The 18,342-nt window shown below is 42.4% G+C and overlaps 1 protein-coding gene and 1 pseudogene across 2 annotated transcripts in view; one reads left to right on the forward strand and one right to left on the reverse strand.

Annotated features, from left to right (window-relative positions):
* The first annotated feature begins 489 nt into the window (after positions 1-489).
* On the forward strand, positions 490-9,471 carry LOC147116269 (natural cytotoxicity triggering receptor 3 ligand 1-like; annotated as a pseudogene).
* Positions 9,472-11,668: 2,197 nt separating this feature from the next.
* nudt21 (nudix hydrolase 21) overlaps positions 11,669-18,342 on the reverse strand; it is a 37,790-nt gene continuing 31,116 nt past the window's right edge. For both annotated transcript variants that reach the window (XM_085991043.1, XM_085991044.1), the window contains 2 exons: positions 17,986-18,100; positions 11,669-12,150 (listed from right to left, as the gene is read on the reverse strand). In XM_085991043.1, coding sequence (XP_085847169.1) covers positions 12,129-12,150; positions 17,986-18,100 — 137 coding nt within the window. In that variant the 3' untranslated portion in view covers positions 11,669-12,128. The remainder of the gene's footprint in view (positions 12,151-17,985; positions 18,101-18,342) is intronic.

Genomic DNA, 18,342 nt, shown 5'->3' on the forward strand with positions numbered 1-18,342 from the left:
CTCTTAAAGGCGAACGGTTACATTCTATAGTTCCCTTAAAGGTAAACGGTTACATACACAACACGAAGCATGCTGATGCGTCCGGAGCATGTTGATCCAAATCCAGACGTTCGGGTTTCAGGAGTTGATCCATAGTGTTGAAAATTGAGTTCATAAAATTGATGTGCCTCAATTATTCCGAGACTCGAAGTTAGCAGAACAAAAGTAAGGCTTTTATTAACTCAGAACATAACACGTAAAATAGAGAGATGTCTTCCTTCAGGAGGCTGATGCCCGACTGAACTTAGATTACAAAGGAGCCAGGTATGGGCGGAGCCCTGCACACAACCAGTTCCAGCACATTCCAATACATAATACATGAGGACTGGGGGAAGGGAAAAGACACAGAAAGCAGGCAGTTACAAGACACAGAAAACAGGCAGTGATGAATGGAATATATTTCATCACACTCATTTGCAGCAAGTGACCAACTAACTTTTTATTTGCAACATGTCGGTGAGAGCTACAGTTCAGTACATGGCTCTTCTGGGCATGGTTTGGCCAGGTACCCTTAGTTATGTGCTGTCGTTTCTGAATGGCAAATCCTATTTTAGAAGATTCTACAACTGTTATGTATTGCAAAGTTAGATACTGTGCTTTTCCAATTTGATTGCTGGTGTTTCTTAATTGTTCTTGTATTTTACGTCTCTTAATTATTTGTCTTTATCTGATGTCAGCGTTCTTGTTTATTTTCTGATAGCCGCTGAAGTAACTTCGAGCAAAGTGGATCAAGTCCCGAAATACATGGAGGTTGCCAGCGGTACAAATGTTTCTATGTTCTGCACATTTCCCATATTCCAAGATGCCCCCGATGTTTATTGGTGGAGACGGGGCGAGGAGACGTTTCTGGAGCCAGACAGCAGAAAGCAATTTAATGTAAAAAAGGGAAGTGGTTCATTTGATCTCCTGAATGCGAGTGTCGCCGACTCCGGTGTGTATTACTGTAAAGTAAAACGTCATCAAAAATCTATTGGAGATGGAAGTGGCTCCCAGCTTACTGTGTACGGTAAGAGTCATTGTGCCGGGGAGTGGGAGATTTTCAGCAGTGTGCGATATATGTAAAACTCAATGGTGGGGGTAATTTCAACTTTTATCACTGGCCGAAACCCTGGCGATAGCAAATTCGTTTTACACTTCTCCCGATTTTCTTTTCCATTGACCCCGGTGTACAACGCCCGCCGATTCGCTAGCGCCCGTTTTGCGCTACTGCCCCAGATCAATTTCACCCCTTCATTGTCCACATGACATTTCAAAGTGCTTTGCATCCAATGAGTTCTTTTGGAAGTGCAGTTACAATTATTATTGAGGCAAGATACTGAAACAGTATAAATGTTTAAATCTTGGCTTGAAATTAATAACTGGGATCAGATGGCCAAATTCTTCCTTACCAAAATAGCGGTGCCAAGGAGCGACAATGGGAACAATTTTAACGGCTCCTAGGTCAGGTATTTTATACTTCATTAAAGGCCAGCTGCTCCATCCCAACAAGGTGCCTTCATCACAACTCAACAGAACAATGTCCTGCCACAACCCCGTTTATTTCACACACCAGGTAACCTTTTGAAATTGCCAATCTAATATTTTCTGTACCGAATTGTTCGAAATCTGGAATTCTCTCCCCCACAAGGCTGTAGATGGAGGGAGAATTTGAGCTTTCAGGTTTGAGATGGATAGATTTTGTTAGGCATGGATATCAAGGGATATGGAGTTAAGTCGGACAAATGGAGTTGAGGTACAGATCAACCATAATCTAATTGAATGACCTCCTCCTGTTCCTATGTCCGCAGTTTAGGCTGTGCACTTCCGTCCATTGAGAACTTCTTTTGAGACTGCCAAACTCACTTCGCAAAGGAATCTTACAACCCATTGAGAAAAGCAGTGTTTTCGTACCCTCAATGCTGGATTGGAACCCAAGTCCTAGAACTGATAGGACAGTGTAGAAACCCAATGCCCCTGTTTGAAACTCTTTCTTATGCCAATTGGACTTTTTATACGCTCACAACCTGGCAGGATATCACCGAACATTTCTATAAATGCCTGGGCTCCTGTATTTGTAATTCATGATTGCCATTTACACTACCCCAACCCCAGACTGAAGTTACTGCAGGAGATCAAGAGAACACCGTCCTCCTCCTCCTGCACGGAAATTTTACCGCTTTACATATTAAACCTAAACAGATCAGTGGTAAAGGAATGGAGTAATTCTGAGCTTTGGTTGGACAGTGAACACGGTACGGCTGGGAGTAAAGGCTAAAATAATTTTCCAAGTTAATAATGCCCCTGATTTAATAAAGTGATTATACTACAAAGTCGGACAAGTACAAATGTAAAGAAAAGATGTTAAGGAGGTTGTTTGTAATAAACGGACAAAACAATGCAAACCACTAAGGGATTCTACTTCCAGCTAAACAGTGACTGTAACTCTAACGGACAAAGGTTGACATTAGTAAAAGAAGATTGTAGGACTGGTATAAGCAGAATCCTCTTCAGGCAAAACGTGTTCGACAGACCGAATAGGCTTGGGGAAGAACAAAAACCCTGGAATTATATAAGACATGCACTCTGAGTTAGGAGTTCCTATTCGTTTTCCCTCACCTGTATGGATGTTGTGATCTACACAGAGATACACCATTACCAATATAACCCTTTCATGGCGTGAAACATATTCCAGCCCTCGGTTCGCGCTCTGGGGAAAGTACGTTTAGTGAAAGCTGTATTCTGTCTGCAATCTGTGTAGGCATCAGAGCTACTTCGATATATTCTGCACATCTTCTCAATATTCACCGATAATATGTTTCGCAATATATGAAATATCCGAAAAACGACCAAATTTGAAATAAACACACTAAATGTTTAATACTTCAAAGATTATTAATGAATAACGAGAAGCGATTCCACTGTTCGTGTAGACTGGGTTGCGCTCTCTCCGATATATTAGGACAGGAACCTCACTCGGGGTCACTGCTTCCAACCACAATCCCGCACCAGGATATGATACTCCATTCAGAACAGTGACGCGTGGCTCCCTGCATGTTAGCAGCCCTGGGAGTTTCACCCTCTTTGAGTACCGTTTCCATTACATCCCGTCATTTTGCTATGCGCCGTAAAACAATTTATAAAATAAATGCAAACTCGAAGTAAAAAAAAAACGACAGCGCGGATAACTGTTGTGACAGTACGACTGTAACAGCATAACGAGAGTAGGCAAATGAGAATGTGTTCCTTTAAATTGAAAAAAAAAAGATCAATATAATTTTTTTTCTGTTAAAGTTCCACCAGCCCCCCTGAAAATCGATCCTGTTGAAGGGATTTCAGCGACTTCTCTAAAACTCGAGTGTAAAACGGCTGCCTTTTACCCGGAGCATTTAGACATCTCCTGGCGAAGAGATGGTGTCGAAATTCTGACCGGAATAGCAACTGTGAAAAACACGAGCGCGGAGGGACTGTTTGAGGTTTCCAGCTCGTTGGAAGAAGCACAGCCTGCACAGAGCGGCGTTGTTTATACATGTCTGGTATCTCATGTCTCTCTTCTGGTGCCCGCCAGTGTCAGCTACACCGTTAATCAAGGTAAGATTGGAAACCTTTTCAGCGGGGATCTGCTCCAACCTGCATTTACTTATTAGACATGTAGCTGAGTCGCTGTTCAACCCCAGGGATACAGGGTAAATGTGAAATGTATTTCCTCTCAGTGTCACATCAATGGGAGCGAAGTAAAAATATTCCAGATGGTTTGTAAGTGAAGGAGAGAGAATATCTCGCTGAAGAGATCCGCAACGGGAGGTTGATATGCGAAATGCTCAAAAGCTGAAAGACCATTCCTCGTCAAATTCTTGTAAAATAAAATAAAATTACACACCAAATTGATCCATTCTACCAGATTCACATTTACAGCCTTTGTATTTAAATGGAATATATGGAACTGTTATTGAAAGACTTGCATTTATATAGCGCCTTTCACGACCACCGGACGTCTCAAAGCGCTTTATAGCCAATGAAATATTTATGAAGTGTAGTCACTGTTGTAATGTGGGAAACACGGCAGCCAATTTGCACACAGCAAGCTCCCACAAACAGCAATGTGATAATGATCAGATAATCTGTTTTTGTTATGTTGGTTGAGGGAATAACTCCCCTGCTCTTCTTCGAAATACTGCCATGGGATCTTTTACATGTTTAATGTCTCATCCGAAAGACGATTGAGTATTTTGAATTGAGTAGATTGAGCCTATACTCTCTGGAGTTTAGAAGAATGAGAGGTGATCTCATTGAAATATATAAGATTCTGAGAGGGCTTGACAGGGTAGATGCAGGGAGCCTGTTTCCCCTGGCTGGAGAGTCTAAAATTAGGGGGCATAATCCCAGGATAAGGGGTCAGCCATTTAGGACTGAGATGAGGAGGAATTTCTTCACTCTGAGGGCTGTGAATCTTTGGAATTCTCTACCCCAGAGGGCTGTGGTTGGGTCGTTCAATGCTGAGGTAGATAGATTTTTGGACTCTAAGGGAATCAAGGGATGTGGGGATAGGGCCGGAAAGTGGAGTTGAGGTCGAAGATCAGCCGTGATTGGAGCAGGCTCGTGGGTTCGTATGGCCTACTCCTGCTCCTAATTCTTATGTTCTTATTATGTTCATCTGTTTTCTGCGCACCGTTCCTTCAGCTGTCTAGACCCTAAACTTTGGAATTCCTGCACTAAACCTCTCTTCTATATCTCTCTCCTTCTTTAAGACTTTCCTTAGACCCTACCTCCACCTGTCCTAATCGTGGCTCGTTGTCAAATGTTGTTTGATACCGCTCCTGTGAAGTGCCTTGGGACGTTTTACAATGTTAAAGGCGCTATATAAATGCAAGTTGTTCTTGTTACCTACTAAAAGTTGCAGTAGGTGTTCTCTGGTAAGGCTGGTGAGGGGTGGCAGCACTGGAGAATGGGCGACTTTGCCACTTTTTGCAGCCGGTGCCCATCAGTCCGGTGTAGCATGGCTAGGTAAAACATGAAACTCTCTTTACTCTTAATTAACAACAGTCATGTGCAGAGAGAAGCTTCCTGGGCCTTTATGTAATGGGATTTGTTTTCTCCCTAAATTGCATCACTGAGTTGCAGTTGATGTCGTTTGGTACACGTTATAATCCTTGTACAGCTACTGCCCATAGAAATAAAGTGATCGAGCCACTCTGACAGTCAGTGGACGCCATCATCTCAAGAGACACCTTTGGGACTCGCCCTCCCATGCCGGACCCATGATTCCCTGTGTGTATATCTCTCCAAGCTCTACAGTTTCTTATGTCAATTATCTGTTGATCCTGTAGGTACTGATGACAAATTTACACTGATATTTGGTTGTGCAGGGGGCGCATTGGCAATTTTACTGTTGATAATAATTTTGGTGAGACTCAGATTGAAGGCTTCAGATGGTAAGAACATTTCTTATTTCAACAAATGCTTTTATTTTCTGCGGCCCAGTTGCATTGTTACAAAACCGAAAGGGCAGATGAATAGTGATTGATTGTAGAGGAATAACGTGCCCTTAACTGCCCGCATCTTTAAAGAATGAAGTTACTACCACAAGAGCGTTATGTGGTTGGCACTAGTTGAATATGACAATGTAAACCGGATCTTGAAATGTAAATATTTTACCTTCCCATTCGAACTATTCACTCAACTTATACACTTCCATCTTGCAACACCCGGAATCCTTAATGTTCTGCAATGTTTTAGTATCAATGCGGGTCCAGATCTTGAAGCGTAAACACTTTGAGGTAGATGCTGACTTTTTGCGATAGTGTAAAACGGATGATAGCGAATTGGCAGACTGTTTTACATCTCTCCCGATTTCTATTTCCCTGTGTGTGTGTCACTGGGAGAGATGTAAAATGGGCTGCCGTCTCACTATCACCCATTTTACACTATCGCACAAAGTCAATGTCTGCTCCATTGGGTGCAGCGTCACTACGGGGTATGAGAAGGTCATGAACAGTATAATACACTAAGGACTGACACTTCTTAACACCGTCAAGCAGCTCGGTCGCTTCAGATCTCACTTTACAAAGTAAATGTGACCAACATCAAATCGTGTTGATTTTGCTGGCACACAGATTAAATTATTCACGGTGGATTTTTTTCCTTTCCTTTAGGCATTAAGAGAAATTCTGTGGAAGCGGGTCAGAGTGAAGAGCCGGTAGGGTGACAATGTTCTTTATGTTCCAAAAAAGAAGAGGGGGCAGGGGGTGAATAGCAACCCAATATATACATTCAGCCGAGAAGATACTACTTATACTTCATAGAATCATAAACTCTTACAGCAAAGAAGAAAGCCATCGTCCCTGTTTCGGCTCTTTGAAAGAGTTATCCAAATAGTCCCATCCCCCGGCTCTTTACCCATAGTCCTGCAATTGTTTTCGTCCCAATTCCCAATTTGTAAGTTCCTACTGAATCTGCTTCCACCAACCTTCCAGGCAGTGCGCTCGAGATCATAACAGCTGGCTGCATAAAAAATTCTCCTCATCCTCCCTCTGGTTCTTTTGCCAATTATCTTAAATCTGTGCCCTTTGGATACCAACCCACCCATCAGTGGAAACAGGTTCTCCTTATTTACTTTATCTAAAACCCCTCCGAATTTTGAACACCTCTATTAAATCTCCCCTTAACCTTCTCTGCTCTAAAGAGAACAACCCCAGTTGTAAGATCCTCCAATAGGCTGGGCTGGCCGAGGAATGGGAATGTGGCCGACGCCCCAGCAGGAGTGAAAACCTTCAGGAGAGTAGAGAGAGAGTTAATTGGGGAAGAAAGGGGAAAATGAGTAATGTGTAGTATTCATAGGATAGTTATTAGCTGTGCTTCGAATCATCCTGATTTTAAATGTATGTAAATAATTTGTACGCTATGGGTTTCATATTTAGAACATTACTCCACACCTTGTGGGTGAGATATTGGATAAAATCATTGAGTGGGACAGAATGTAATTGTACCCTAATCTATCGGTTACTGTGTGCATATTTACTTTCAGACTCAGTTCTAATTGATGGTAGCTGGCAGCTGTATCAGACTCTCCGCTATCAGTATTTCATGTCTTATTTTTACAGGTTAGACAAGGACCAAGTGAAGAGATTGCTGCCTACGCTACTCTAAACTTGAGAGATGACAGAGGACTCTATGGCCTCCCAAACGGAGACAGGAGAAAGAGCACACCGTCTATTCCCAGGTACATAGGATTATATCGGATATACGGCACAGAAACAGGCCATTCGGCCCAACCAGTCCATGCCGGCGTTTATGCTGCACAGAGCCTCCTCCCGTCTTCCCTCATCTAAATCTATCAGCATAACCCTCTAGTCCCTTCTTCCTCATATGCTTGTCCAGCCTTCCCTTAAATGCATCTATACTATTCGCTTCAACCACTCCCTGTGGTAGCGAGTTCCACATTCTCACCACTCTTTGGGTAAAGACGTTTCTTCTGAATTCCCTGTTGGATTTCTTGGTGACTATCTTATATTGATGGCCTCTAGTTTTGCCCTTCCCCACAAGTGGAAACACTCTCTCTGTATCCACTCTATCAAAATTTTTCATAATTTTAAAGACCTCTATTAGGTCACCCCTCAGCCTTCTTTTTTCAAGAGAAAAGAGATCCAGCCTGTTCATCCTTTCCTGATATGTATGCCCTCGCATTTCTGGTATCATCCTTGTAAAACGCCTCTGCACCCTCTCCAGTGCCTCCAGGTAAATCGAAGGGATTGGCGCCAATAATACCCAAACCATTTCCATACAAAATCAACACTCTGTGATAACAGAGGCAATGTTAACAATCTGTACAGAAACGTGGGGTAATTTTGACTTTGTGCGACAGTGTAAAACGGTGATAACGAAACGGCATCTCTCCCACTGACTTCAATGGAAATACAATCGGGAGAGATGTAAAACGGGCTGCGGGCCCGTGTCACGCTAATACACAGTCAAAATTATCCGCGTTTCTTTTTCGGGTCTGGCTGTGATAATGATTGCTCTGAACGACAAATTGCAAAATAAGAAACTCACCTGATCAGACTGGCAAATGTCTCTGTTACAGACGAAGCAAGGAACCGGCGACAGACGCTCTCGTAACCAATACCACGAAAAACGCGAAACCCAGACAGGAGATTCATTGAAACACGATCAATGTTCTGCGGTACGACACTGAGCCTCAGGAAATAGAAAGATCCCAGGTTTAATCTACCAAGTGTGCTGTGTCAGCTGATCACAGCCAAGGTTAATCATAATTGACCTCCGTGCCCCAGGAATCGGCTGAAAAGTGCAGATGCGTGGGCAGGTTCAACCTTGGAGCCTCCGCCATGAGATCAGCAGGTCACACAGGCTGTCGAGGCTCAGACACCTTAAAACGGTACATTGCGATATGAGATATACTTAACAGACGGGTATGGCATTGCTTTGTCTGCTATTGTAATTTGAAGTATTATCTTGCTCAGTTAAATGGGTTACAACAGCAGACGAACTAATTGTATATGAACGTTAAACCCGAATACTCAAGATTTTTTTCGGGCCCAAGAATGGACACTGAGGTGGGTGGGGGCAGCAGATTCCCCTGGAATTGGAGCCCAACAGGAATCATTGTTTGCAGAGCAAGGAGAAACCGGAGAGAAAATAAAATCAGTAAAAATGTGAATAAATCGGTTCCAATCTGAAGTTAGTAATTGATGAGAGGAAATTTCCCCACAGCCTTTTTAAAGCTTGATTTCTTCAAGCAATGAGTGGGCAATGGACTAACGGCTGATACTAAATGTTATTTTCACAGACTAAACAAAGAGGCGGAGACAACAAGCTGACTTACGCCGCTCTGCAGCTTGCCGATTCCAAGAAAACATCAAAATCGAAACACCAAGACAAGAGGGCTGTGTACGCAGCAGTAAACGTGAGAAACAAAGAGATAAGCTGAGAACCGGAATGCAGTCCGAAGATGTGGGCTATTAATGAGTGCAGGCCCGGGGTATTCCATTATAAACCATATAAGATGTGTGTCTATCACTGTTTTCATTTATTGCAGCCAGACGAAGGAGTGACGTCCTGGATCATCACACATTTTGCGTGTGTGGCGGTGTTGGGGTGGATGGGGAGGCAGGTGAAGTGGCAATTTTCACCTTGTGTTGAGGCGGTAAACTGGCGGAATTCGTCGCCGGCCCATTAAACAACCAGCCCTCTATCGCGCGCTGTCCATGGTGTGGTCAGAGTCCGCAACGCTAGTTTTACCCGGGCTGCAAGCTGAAAATCTACCTCGGCCCATGTGTTCTGGATTTCAAGTGTACAGAACGTACTGTGCGCGATATTATCAACCGGTTGTCATCGAAATTTGGCAATGTCAGCTTGCGATGGCTCTTAAAATTTAGCTTGCATGGTTAAGATCACAGGGATGCATAAGGAGTCCCTTGCAGTCTAATAAAGTGCTAATCGATTCAACGTTTTTTTAAATTAGTATTTATTTACATTGTTTAACAAATTATAACATTTGTCTTTTAAAATGCTTTAGGCGACAGCAAGTATTTGCTACGAATTCTACCTGTAGTGTGGTCTTTCGGTCACAGTCCAGAGGGAGGAGATAGGCTAATGTACCCATACCATAGCAACGAAATGTTTCCTAAATGATTCGAGGATGCCCTCTTGAAGTCGCCGAATTTCAATCCAGGGACAGATGAGCCTAACCTCCCCCCACAGGTACACAAATTAAGTCCTAGTCAAAGGGGCAACGTCACTCAAATATCAGAGACTGATCCAACCAAACAATTTTAAACAAAATTAAAAGCTAAATAGTATCAAAATCAAAATGGAAAATGAAATGTGGTGCCTAGCGGGCTCTCCCCCCGAACCTGACCTTCCGCTGAAGCGAACCTAGTTAGAGAGTACAGTACAGACAGCAACTATTGAAAGATAGAAGCTATTTATTTCTTCCCGCTCCAAGAGAAACACACCTCAGTTAGAGCCAACCGGGTGAAAGAGACAGCACAGCTAACATGGACTCTGGCTTTGTGCCGGGGTTGTGTAGTGTTGCAAAATGCGGCAGCTAGTCGAGTTGTAAAGTAGTTCGTGAAGGGGGCACTATAGCAGAACAGGACGCAATTCAGAGGTAGACTATGGTCCCAGCATTGTAAATCAGTTTCGGGTACATAAATAGGTCAGAAAGACAAGTGCACAGGTTCTATATGCCCTTTTAGCAAAGTACAGAGGTTTCTTAAAAGGCTTTTCAACAAATACTTGTACTTCTGTTCAAGATCACATTTGGAGTTGGTGAACTCTACTTTTTAAAATACGATATAAAGCCTGGCCAATATTTACATACACTATTGTCAGCAGGTAGATTAGTACCACACTACACGTCTGTGTGATGGTACCAATACGGAATAGGGTAGGGGGATGGTGGAGAAACACTGGCTCTGAACTTCCACAGGGATACTACCATCAATCCTGCTACAACTTTAACAGACCAGGGGGCAACCGTAAAGAAACAGTGCAAGCAGGAATTTGTCATTTCCCTCAGGTTACCAAAGTTACAGCAGGAGCCCAGTGATAGCCTTATGGAATGCCAGGGACACCATATTTAATGCAACGTGCTTTGCACTAATTATGTAATACAAGTTCAAGCTGTTTAATTGGATCAGCATAGATCCACTATGAATTATACATGCCTACAGCAATCCTAATGACAACACTTCTATATTGTGCCCAGCATCTACCAGATAGAAATCTGGCCTTTCTTGATGCTGTCTAACAATCTTTGCACAATACAGAAAGACATTTTTAAAAATTCCTTCTTTGGCTGTGAATGGCACAGGCAAGGTCACCTTTGGTGCCCCGAGAAGGCGATGATGGGTCTTCTTGAATTGCTCCAGTCCTGGTGACGATGGTCCTCCCCCATTCTAACTCACCTCACACTTGACAAGAAAGCATGAAATAGATATCTAATGCTTTCAATATTCAGTATAAACAATTAAAACAGACATTTCCAAAGTTAGAAGAACTTCAGGATTAGAACTAAAGACTGAAGGTGGAATGAACCATAGCACCAAACAAACCCAGACCCACAGGTGTCAAGACCAAGCTACACTCACCTCGACAAAGATTTATATCCGCACAGGCCAATCTTTTAATAACTTTAGTCCAGTTCAAACTGAATCTTTTCCTTTGCGGCTTCAAGTATTCACTACCATCCTCCCCATAATTTTTGAATACATTTTGACAAGTTCCTAAAGATCCCCATACAGCATTATGACTGCCTGCAATCTGATATTTACCATGCTACCCACTGCTTGTAAACATTTCAATTTGCTGCAGAAGCTTAGATTACTTACATACAAAAAATCTAAATTACACTCAGCAAATTGGACTGGCCCATAAACCAGTCAGATCATTTACATACCTAAAATGACATGGTACAAAGCATACAGCTAAAAGAAAGCATTAGTGTTTGTGTAAAAACAGGCAGGAGTTAACATCGCAAACAAAGTATAAATCGAAGGGTCAGAGTTCCAGATCTGATCATAAACCAGACCAAAACTGTACACGAGGCTGGAATTGGACTAGAAAATTACGAGTCCAAAGACGAGAGTTAAAAACTTCACGTTTCTACCATACAAACTGAAGCAGTAGAATCCAGTCAGTGAATTTTTTTTTTTTTATCAATCCACCAACTAGGTCGAGTGCTACATCCAATTACAAAATAAAGTAGAAGTCAAAATGAACATGGTGAAATACAACAAAATACACAAACTACAGCCATTAAAACCCTCAAAAATAAAGGCATTTGTCCATTTAATAAAGTAGAAAATGCAAACAATTACACACGAGCAGAAAGAAACATTTCTTTAAAAAAAAAACACCAGTTAAGTTCCTTGGCTTCATTATTGATGTAGGCATCATTATTGGTGTAGAGTTGAACAGAATCCCAATTGAGCACCAGCCAAGTCAGGGCAGGTGCTGCAATATGCCACTGGGTTTGGTTTGAAGAACTGATTACAGTCCCTGGCTGAAGAAAGCCACGCTACTGGCTCGGAGATGTTCAGGGAAACTGGACCTACACGGCCATCATGATCTTGTGTCTGAGAAGTCCATCAACTTCAGTTATAAATAAAATTAAACCTACAATTAAAAGAGTTAGAGAATTTTAGGTACATTGAAAAATGAGAGCAATCCCTGCAATAAGAAATACACGAAACTTTGCGCTATCTGGCACCGACGGGACCGAGCTGTTGCCGTCCCATCAAAACTGCCGGACAAACCAGCGCTAAATGTTGAAACATATGGAGATTGAGCTCCGTATCTGGCAACAAACCGTTGCACAGCTTCTAAACAGTCGGCCGTATCTTGCAAGCGTCTCTGTAGCTTAGCAACAGCTTCAGCGAGACCTTGCAGAGCCTGACTGGTGAAAAAAAAGCAACGAAACAGCTCCTGATTTTTGCTGGTGGCTCGAGCATTCCGGACAATTAACCTCCGGATAAACCAAAGTTTCCTGTATGGTTTTCCCCTTTAAATATGAACAATGTAATTAGACCCAAGGGTATTATAAAGGATGGAATCCTTTTTTTAAAAAAGGACTGTGTTGGATGAATTAGGTCACAGGCTCAAGGCTAACCAACTGTATACACTGAAGCAGCCAAGCGGACCTGAATTAAAATCCCTGTGGTCAATTACACTTTGCTGATAGAGAAGATTTAAAAAGTGTCAACTAATTCCTGGCAGAAAACAAATTCCAATTCATAGCATAACAAATCAGGAAACAAAAAAGATGGTGGGGGCTGGGACCCTTTGCTGGAGGTCTTCCTCGCTCCCAGATACAGCTCCTGCAAAAACTCCAACTCTTTATTGGACCAGAATTTACTGAAAAAATGTGAACACACGCTGTTAATATGCAAATTGGCCAGCAACTTGTGGCAAGGAAGTGATATCGCTTGAATTGTGAATCATAAGAGCATAAGAATTAGGAGCAGGAGTAGGCCATCTGGCCCCTCAAGCCTGCTCCGCCATTCAATAAGATCATGGCTGATCTTCGACTTCAATTCCACTTTCCCACCCGATCGCCATATCCCTTAATTGCACTAGTCCAAAAAGCTATCTCTCAGCCTTGAATATACTCAACAACTCAGCATCCACATCCCTTTGGAGTAGAGAATTCCAAAGATTCATAACCCTGTGAAAAAATTTCTCATCAGTCCTAAATGGCTGACCCCTTGTTCCAAGACGATGCCCCCTAGTTCTAGACTCTAGCCAGGAGAAACAACCTCTCAGCATCGACCCCATCAATCTCCCTCAGAATCTTATGTTTCAAAGAGATCACCTCTCATTCTTCTAAACTCCAGCAAGTATAGGCCCAATCTACTCAATCTCTCCTCATAGGACAAACCTCTCATCCCAGGGATCAATCTAGTGAATCTTCATTGCACCACCTCCAAGGCATGCATGTCCTTTCTCAGATAAGGAGACCAACTGTGCACAGTATGCCAGATGTGGTCTCAAAGCCCATTACAATTGTAGCAATCATTCTTTACTCTTGTACTCCTACCCCCTTGCAATAAAGGCCAACATGCTATTTACCTTCCTAATTGCTTGCTGTACCTGCATGCTAACTTTGTTTCCTGTACAAAGACAGCTAAATCTTTCTTAAACACCAACATTTAATTGTTTCTCACCATTAAAAAAATATTGTTTTCTATTCTGCCTGCAAAAGTGAATAACCTCACATACTCCATCTGGCACCTTATCACCTATTCACTTAACCTGTCTATATTCCTTTGCAGGCTCTGTGTCCTCATCACAGCTTACTATCCCACCTAACTTTGTATGTCAGCAAACCTGGATACATTGCACTCGGTCCCTTCAGCCAACTCATTAATATAGATTGTAAATAGCTGAGGCCCAAGCACTGATCCTTGCAGCACCCTACCAGTTACTACCTGCCAACATGAAAATTACCAGTTTATCCCTACTCTCTTTTTTGTCAGTTAACCAATCCTCTATCCATGCTAATATATTACCCCCAACCCCATGAACCCTTATCTTGCGTAGCAACCTTCTGTGGCACCTTATCGAATGCTTTTTGGAAAGACAAATATACATCATCCACTGGTTCCTTTTATCTACCTTACGAGTTACATCCTCAAAAAAGCTCATTTGTTAAACCACGATTTCCCTTTCATAAATCATAATATGATTAGGCAGAGTCAACATGGTTTTAAGCGCAGTTACCACTTCCTTAATAATGGATTCCAGCATTTTCCGACAACTGAGGTCAGGCTAACTGGTCTGTAGTTCCCCGTTTTCGCTCCCTCCTTTCTTAAATAGTAGGGTTACATTTGCTACCTTCCAATCTGCTGGGACCGTTCTATAATCTAGGGAATTTTGGAAGATCACAACCAATGCATCCACTATCTCTGCAGCCACCTCTTTTAGAACCCTAGGATGTAGGCCAGAATGGGTCAGCTTTCAGTCCCATTAGTTTCTCAAGTGCTTTTTATTCTTCCTTTTTACATACTTGAAGCTCTTAATCTATTTTTATAATTTCTAGCTAGTTTACTCTCATTCTATGTTTTCCTATTTTATCAATTAAGGTCATCCTTTGCTGGTTTCTAAAGCTCTCCCAATCCTCAGGCTTACTACTATTCTTCACAACATAAGCCTCCTCTTTCAATCTAATACTTAACTTCTTTAGTTAGCCACGGATGGATCAAGTTTCCCGTGGGGTGTTAATTTCTCAATGGAATGCATATTAGTCGAGAATTTTGGAATATTTCTTTAAATGTTTCACACTGCTTATCTACCATCATACCTTTCAATCTAATTTCCCTAATCTACTTTTAGCTAACTCACCCCCTCATACCTATGCTTTAAGTTTAAGAATTTACCCCCTCTTCCATTCTGCCTGTTTTTTCTAAATGCCAAGTACCCTGGAATATTTAGCTTCCAACCTTGGTCACCTTGCAACCACATCTCTGTAATGGCCATTAGATCAAAGCTATTTATCTCTGTGCCACTAATTAGTCTATCTTGTTATGAATGCTTCGTGCATTCAGCTAGAGCCTTTAATTTTAAATTTTTACCATTATTTCCTGCTTTCACCTTACTCGCTGATGCACTTTTACTGTTAAACTCTGTTCCTTCCTGTCACACTCGGCTTATCTTTACCCAAATCGCTACACTGCTCCATTGCCTGGACTTTTGATTTCTAAATTTCCCCTCACTTGACCCCTCCAACCCCCCCTTTTTAGTTTAAAGCCCCGTCTACAGCCCTAGGTATTTGATTTGTCAGGACACGGCCCGGTTTAAATGGAGACCGTCCCAACGGAACAGCTCCATCTTTCCCTAGTACAGGTGCTACTGCCCCATGAATTGAAACCCCTTCCTCCCACACCTGAGCCAAGCATTTAACTCTGATCTGCTTGTCCCTATGCCAATTTGCACGTGGCTCAAGTAACAATCCAGAGATTATTACCTTTGAGGTTCTGCCTTTTAATTTGGACCCCAGCTCCTCAAACTCTCAGCAGAACCTCATTCCTAGTTCTACCTCAGTCACTGTTCCTACATGGACCACGACAACTGGATCCTCCCCCTCCCACGTCAAATTCTTCGCCAGCCGCGAGGAGATATCCTTAACCCTGGCACCAGGTAGGCAACACAGCTGTCTGAACTCCCGGTCACAGCTGCAGAGAACATGATCTATCCCCTTGACTATACTGTCCCCTACCATTACAACATTCCTTTTCACTCCCCCCACTTGAATGGCCTCCTGTACCACAGTGCAGTTGTCAGTTTGCTCATCCACCCTGCAAACCTTGCCCTCATCCACACAGGCAGCAAGAACCTCATAACTGTTGGACAAGGGCAAAGGCTGAGGCTCCTCCAGCTCTGCACCTGGAATCCCCTTACCCACCACAAGTTGCTGGACAATTTGCGCCACTCTGCCGCTAGCTTCGGGAAAAACAGCATCTCGCCCTTAACCTTCCCCTTGTGTTTCATGAAGTTGCTGTATTTGCATATTAATTGCTCATTAAACTTACCACAGAAAGTCAAGTCTAGTAATTAATAGTGCAAGTACCCTATTAATGATTGGCAGTCATTAACAATTATTCAATCAACCTCTAGCCCAGAAAGTGAATTAAAAGCGTGTAGTCTCATTCCTTCAGGTAGTGAATTGTTAAAGGTTTAAAAAAAGTCAAACTTCAAATTATTTTTTCCCCTATTTTTCCCCATCTCCTGTCTTTCTCAATCCAATCTTTCTTTCCCTCTCAATTCTCTTTCGGTACGATTTGACATTGAATCACCCATTCTAATCCATCCTCCTTTTCAGTCCTTCCTGTTTATTTCTCAATCCTTAAATCTCATTGGTTAAGGAGATACACTTGGTCCTGTTGTTGACCAAGGTCCCAGATGCCCTGGCTGCACAGTTACCAGCTTGCACTTCCAGTACCTTGCAAGACAAAAAAATTGAGCTGAAGTGTGCATGAAATAGGTCGAACTAACCGGGCACACTGCAAGATGCCCCGCTTCAGCAAATTCCAGCCCATTGTGTCTACAGTAAGTGTCTGGGTGATTTAAGAGGGAAGGGAGCATCCCAAATCAGAATTTGTCTCTTCAGCATTACATAAGTTTGAGTAATAACAACAATTTATATAGCGCCTTTAACATAGTAAAACATCCCAAGGCGCTTCACAGGAGTATCAAGACAAAAAATGACACCGAGCCACACAAGGAGAAATTAGGGTAGTTGAAAGAGGTAGGTTTTAAGGAGCATCTTAAAGGAGGAAAGAGGTCACGAGGCAGAGGTGTTTAGGTTGGGATAATAGGGTTGAAATGGAAGTAGTTCTCTTCCTTAAGATACAAATGGAAGACAGACAGCTTCACGTGAACTAAGACAAGTGATCAGATAAAGGAAACTTCCTTTGATGGCTGGGCCACCACTGTTAAAATGTTATGAATGCACTGATTTCTGTTGCGATCCCTAAGATAACAAGCAGGTGCAGGGGAAATGCCAAAAGGAATAACTGTTCAAGGCCATCAAGGCATTAGTTACCAGGATGAAAAGACTTAATAGCTCACTTGCTTGACCAATTCAAAAAGAATTAGCTTTAAAATCAAAGCTAGTTCACAGGATAAATATTCCATTGCTGACTGCTAGCTTAAGTTCTGGTCTCTTTAGCTCAGAGCCTGGAAGCCAAAGCTCACTCCAAATGTGCCATTGTATCCTGAATGACTAGACGGTGTACCAAGAAAAGACTCTGCTGAATCATCTGAAGGAATTGTTATGTTGCAAGCAACTGTACAGACAGCTTGTTTAAAAATAAGGACATATTCACCCTTGGTCCTCAATACTCTGCTATTTAGGTTGCCCATGTACTAGTTTTATGTACAAATAAATCCAGAACAGCAATTTAAAGTAGTGATCTGGCAGCAGGATATATTCTGTCCTCAGCGATTTAACACGCATCGAGCAGTCTACTGGAGAATATGTAGGGAAGTTGCTTCAATCAGGGTTAATTCTTACTCTTCATCTAGATTAATCCAAGTAGGGCAAAGAATAAAGACAGTTTTCAGTTTGCCCAAGAAAACTGCTAATCTGTAAACAAGGAAAAGATGTTGGCAAACAGATGGAACTGTAATATGTTGCTAACAATGTTCCAGGTAAGCCCCACCCAAGTCTTACTTTTAATGGGTGAAATAAAAAGCACACATTCGGAGCCACACAAGCCAGTATAGATCAGGTTCAGGACTTGCTTCCTCCATTTATAAAAAGGTACATTCATTACCCAGAGGCTTGTTAAGCCCATTCCCATACTAATCAGTTTCAAAGCTTCCCACTCCACAATAAAAAAATTCTCAGCTCTAATCCCCCTCCCCAACAATTTGTACCCAACCATGTAAGCTTTAAACCACCTGGAGGTCTGAGTATGCAGGTGTTACTGAATTATTATATTCCTTTGTTACCTGCTCAGAAGCTGAGGAAGGCTGGAGATGATGGGTCCATAACCAGGAGCATTGTCATAAAGCTCAAATAACGGTGCAGCAACCAGCTTGTAATTCTTCGGCACTGCAAATAGGGCTGTAGTCAAACACAGGATCATTAGAGACATCCAGAACTATTGCTGTGTCACAAGTACAGTAAATGCCTCCATTAAAATAGCTATCCCAGTGGCTTAGCCAGTAAAGACAACAGCCAAATCTTGCTGGAAAAGTAATAGCGAGCTCACAAAACATTACATATAATGTACAGTACAGAAGCTGGCCAGTCAGCTCAACTGGTCCATGGTAATGTTTTTGCAACACACAAGCCTCCTCCCACCA

Source organism: Somniosus microcephalus, chromosome 6 (assembly GCF_052327205.1).
Source record: "Somniosus microcephalus isolate GS21.2 chromosome 6, FLI_Smic_1.0, whole genome shotgun sequence".
In the NCBI taxonomy this organism is placed as follows: domain Eukaryota; kingdom Metazoa; phylum Chordata; class Chondrichthyes; order Squaliformes; family Somniosidae; genus Somniosus; species Somniosus microcephalus.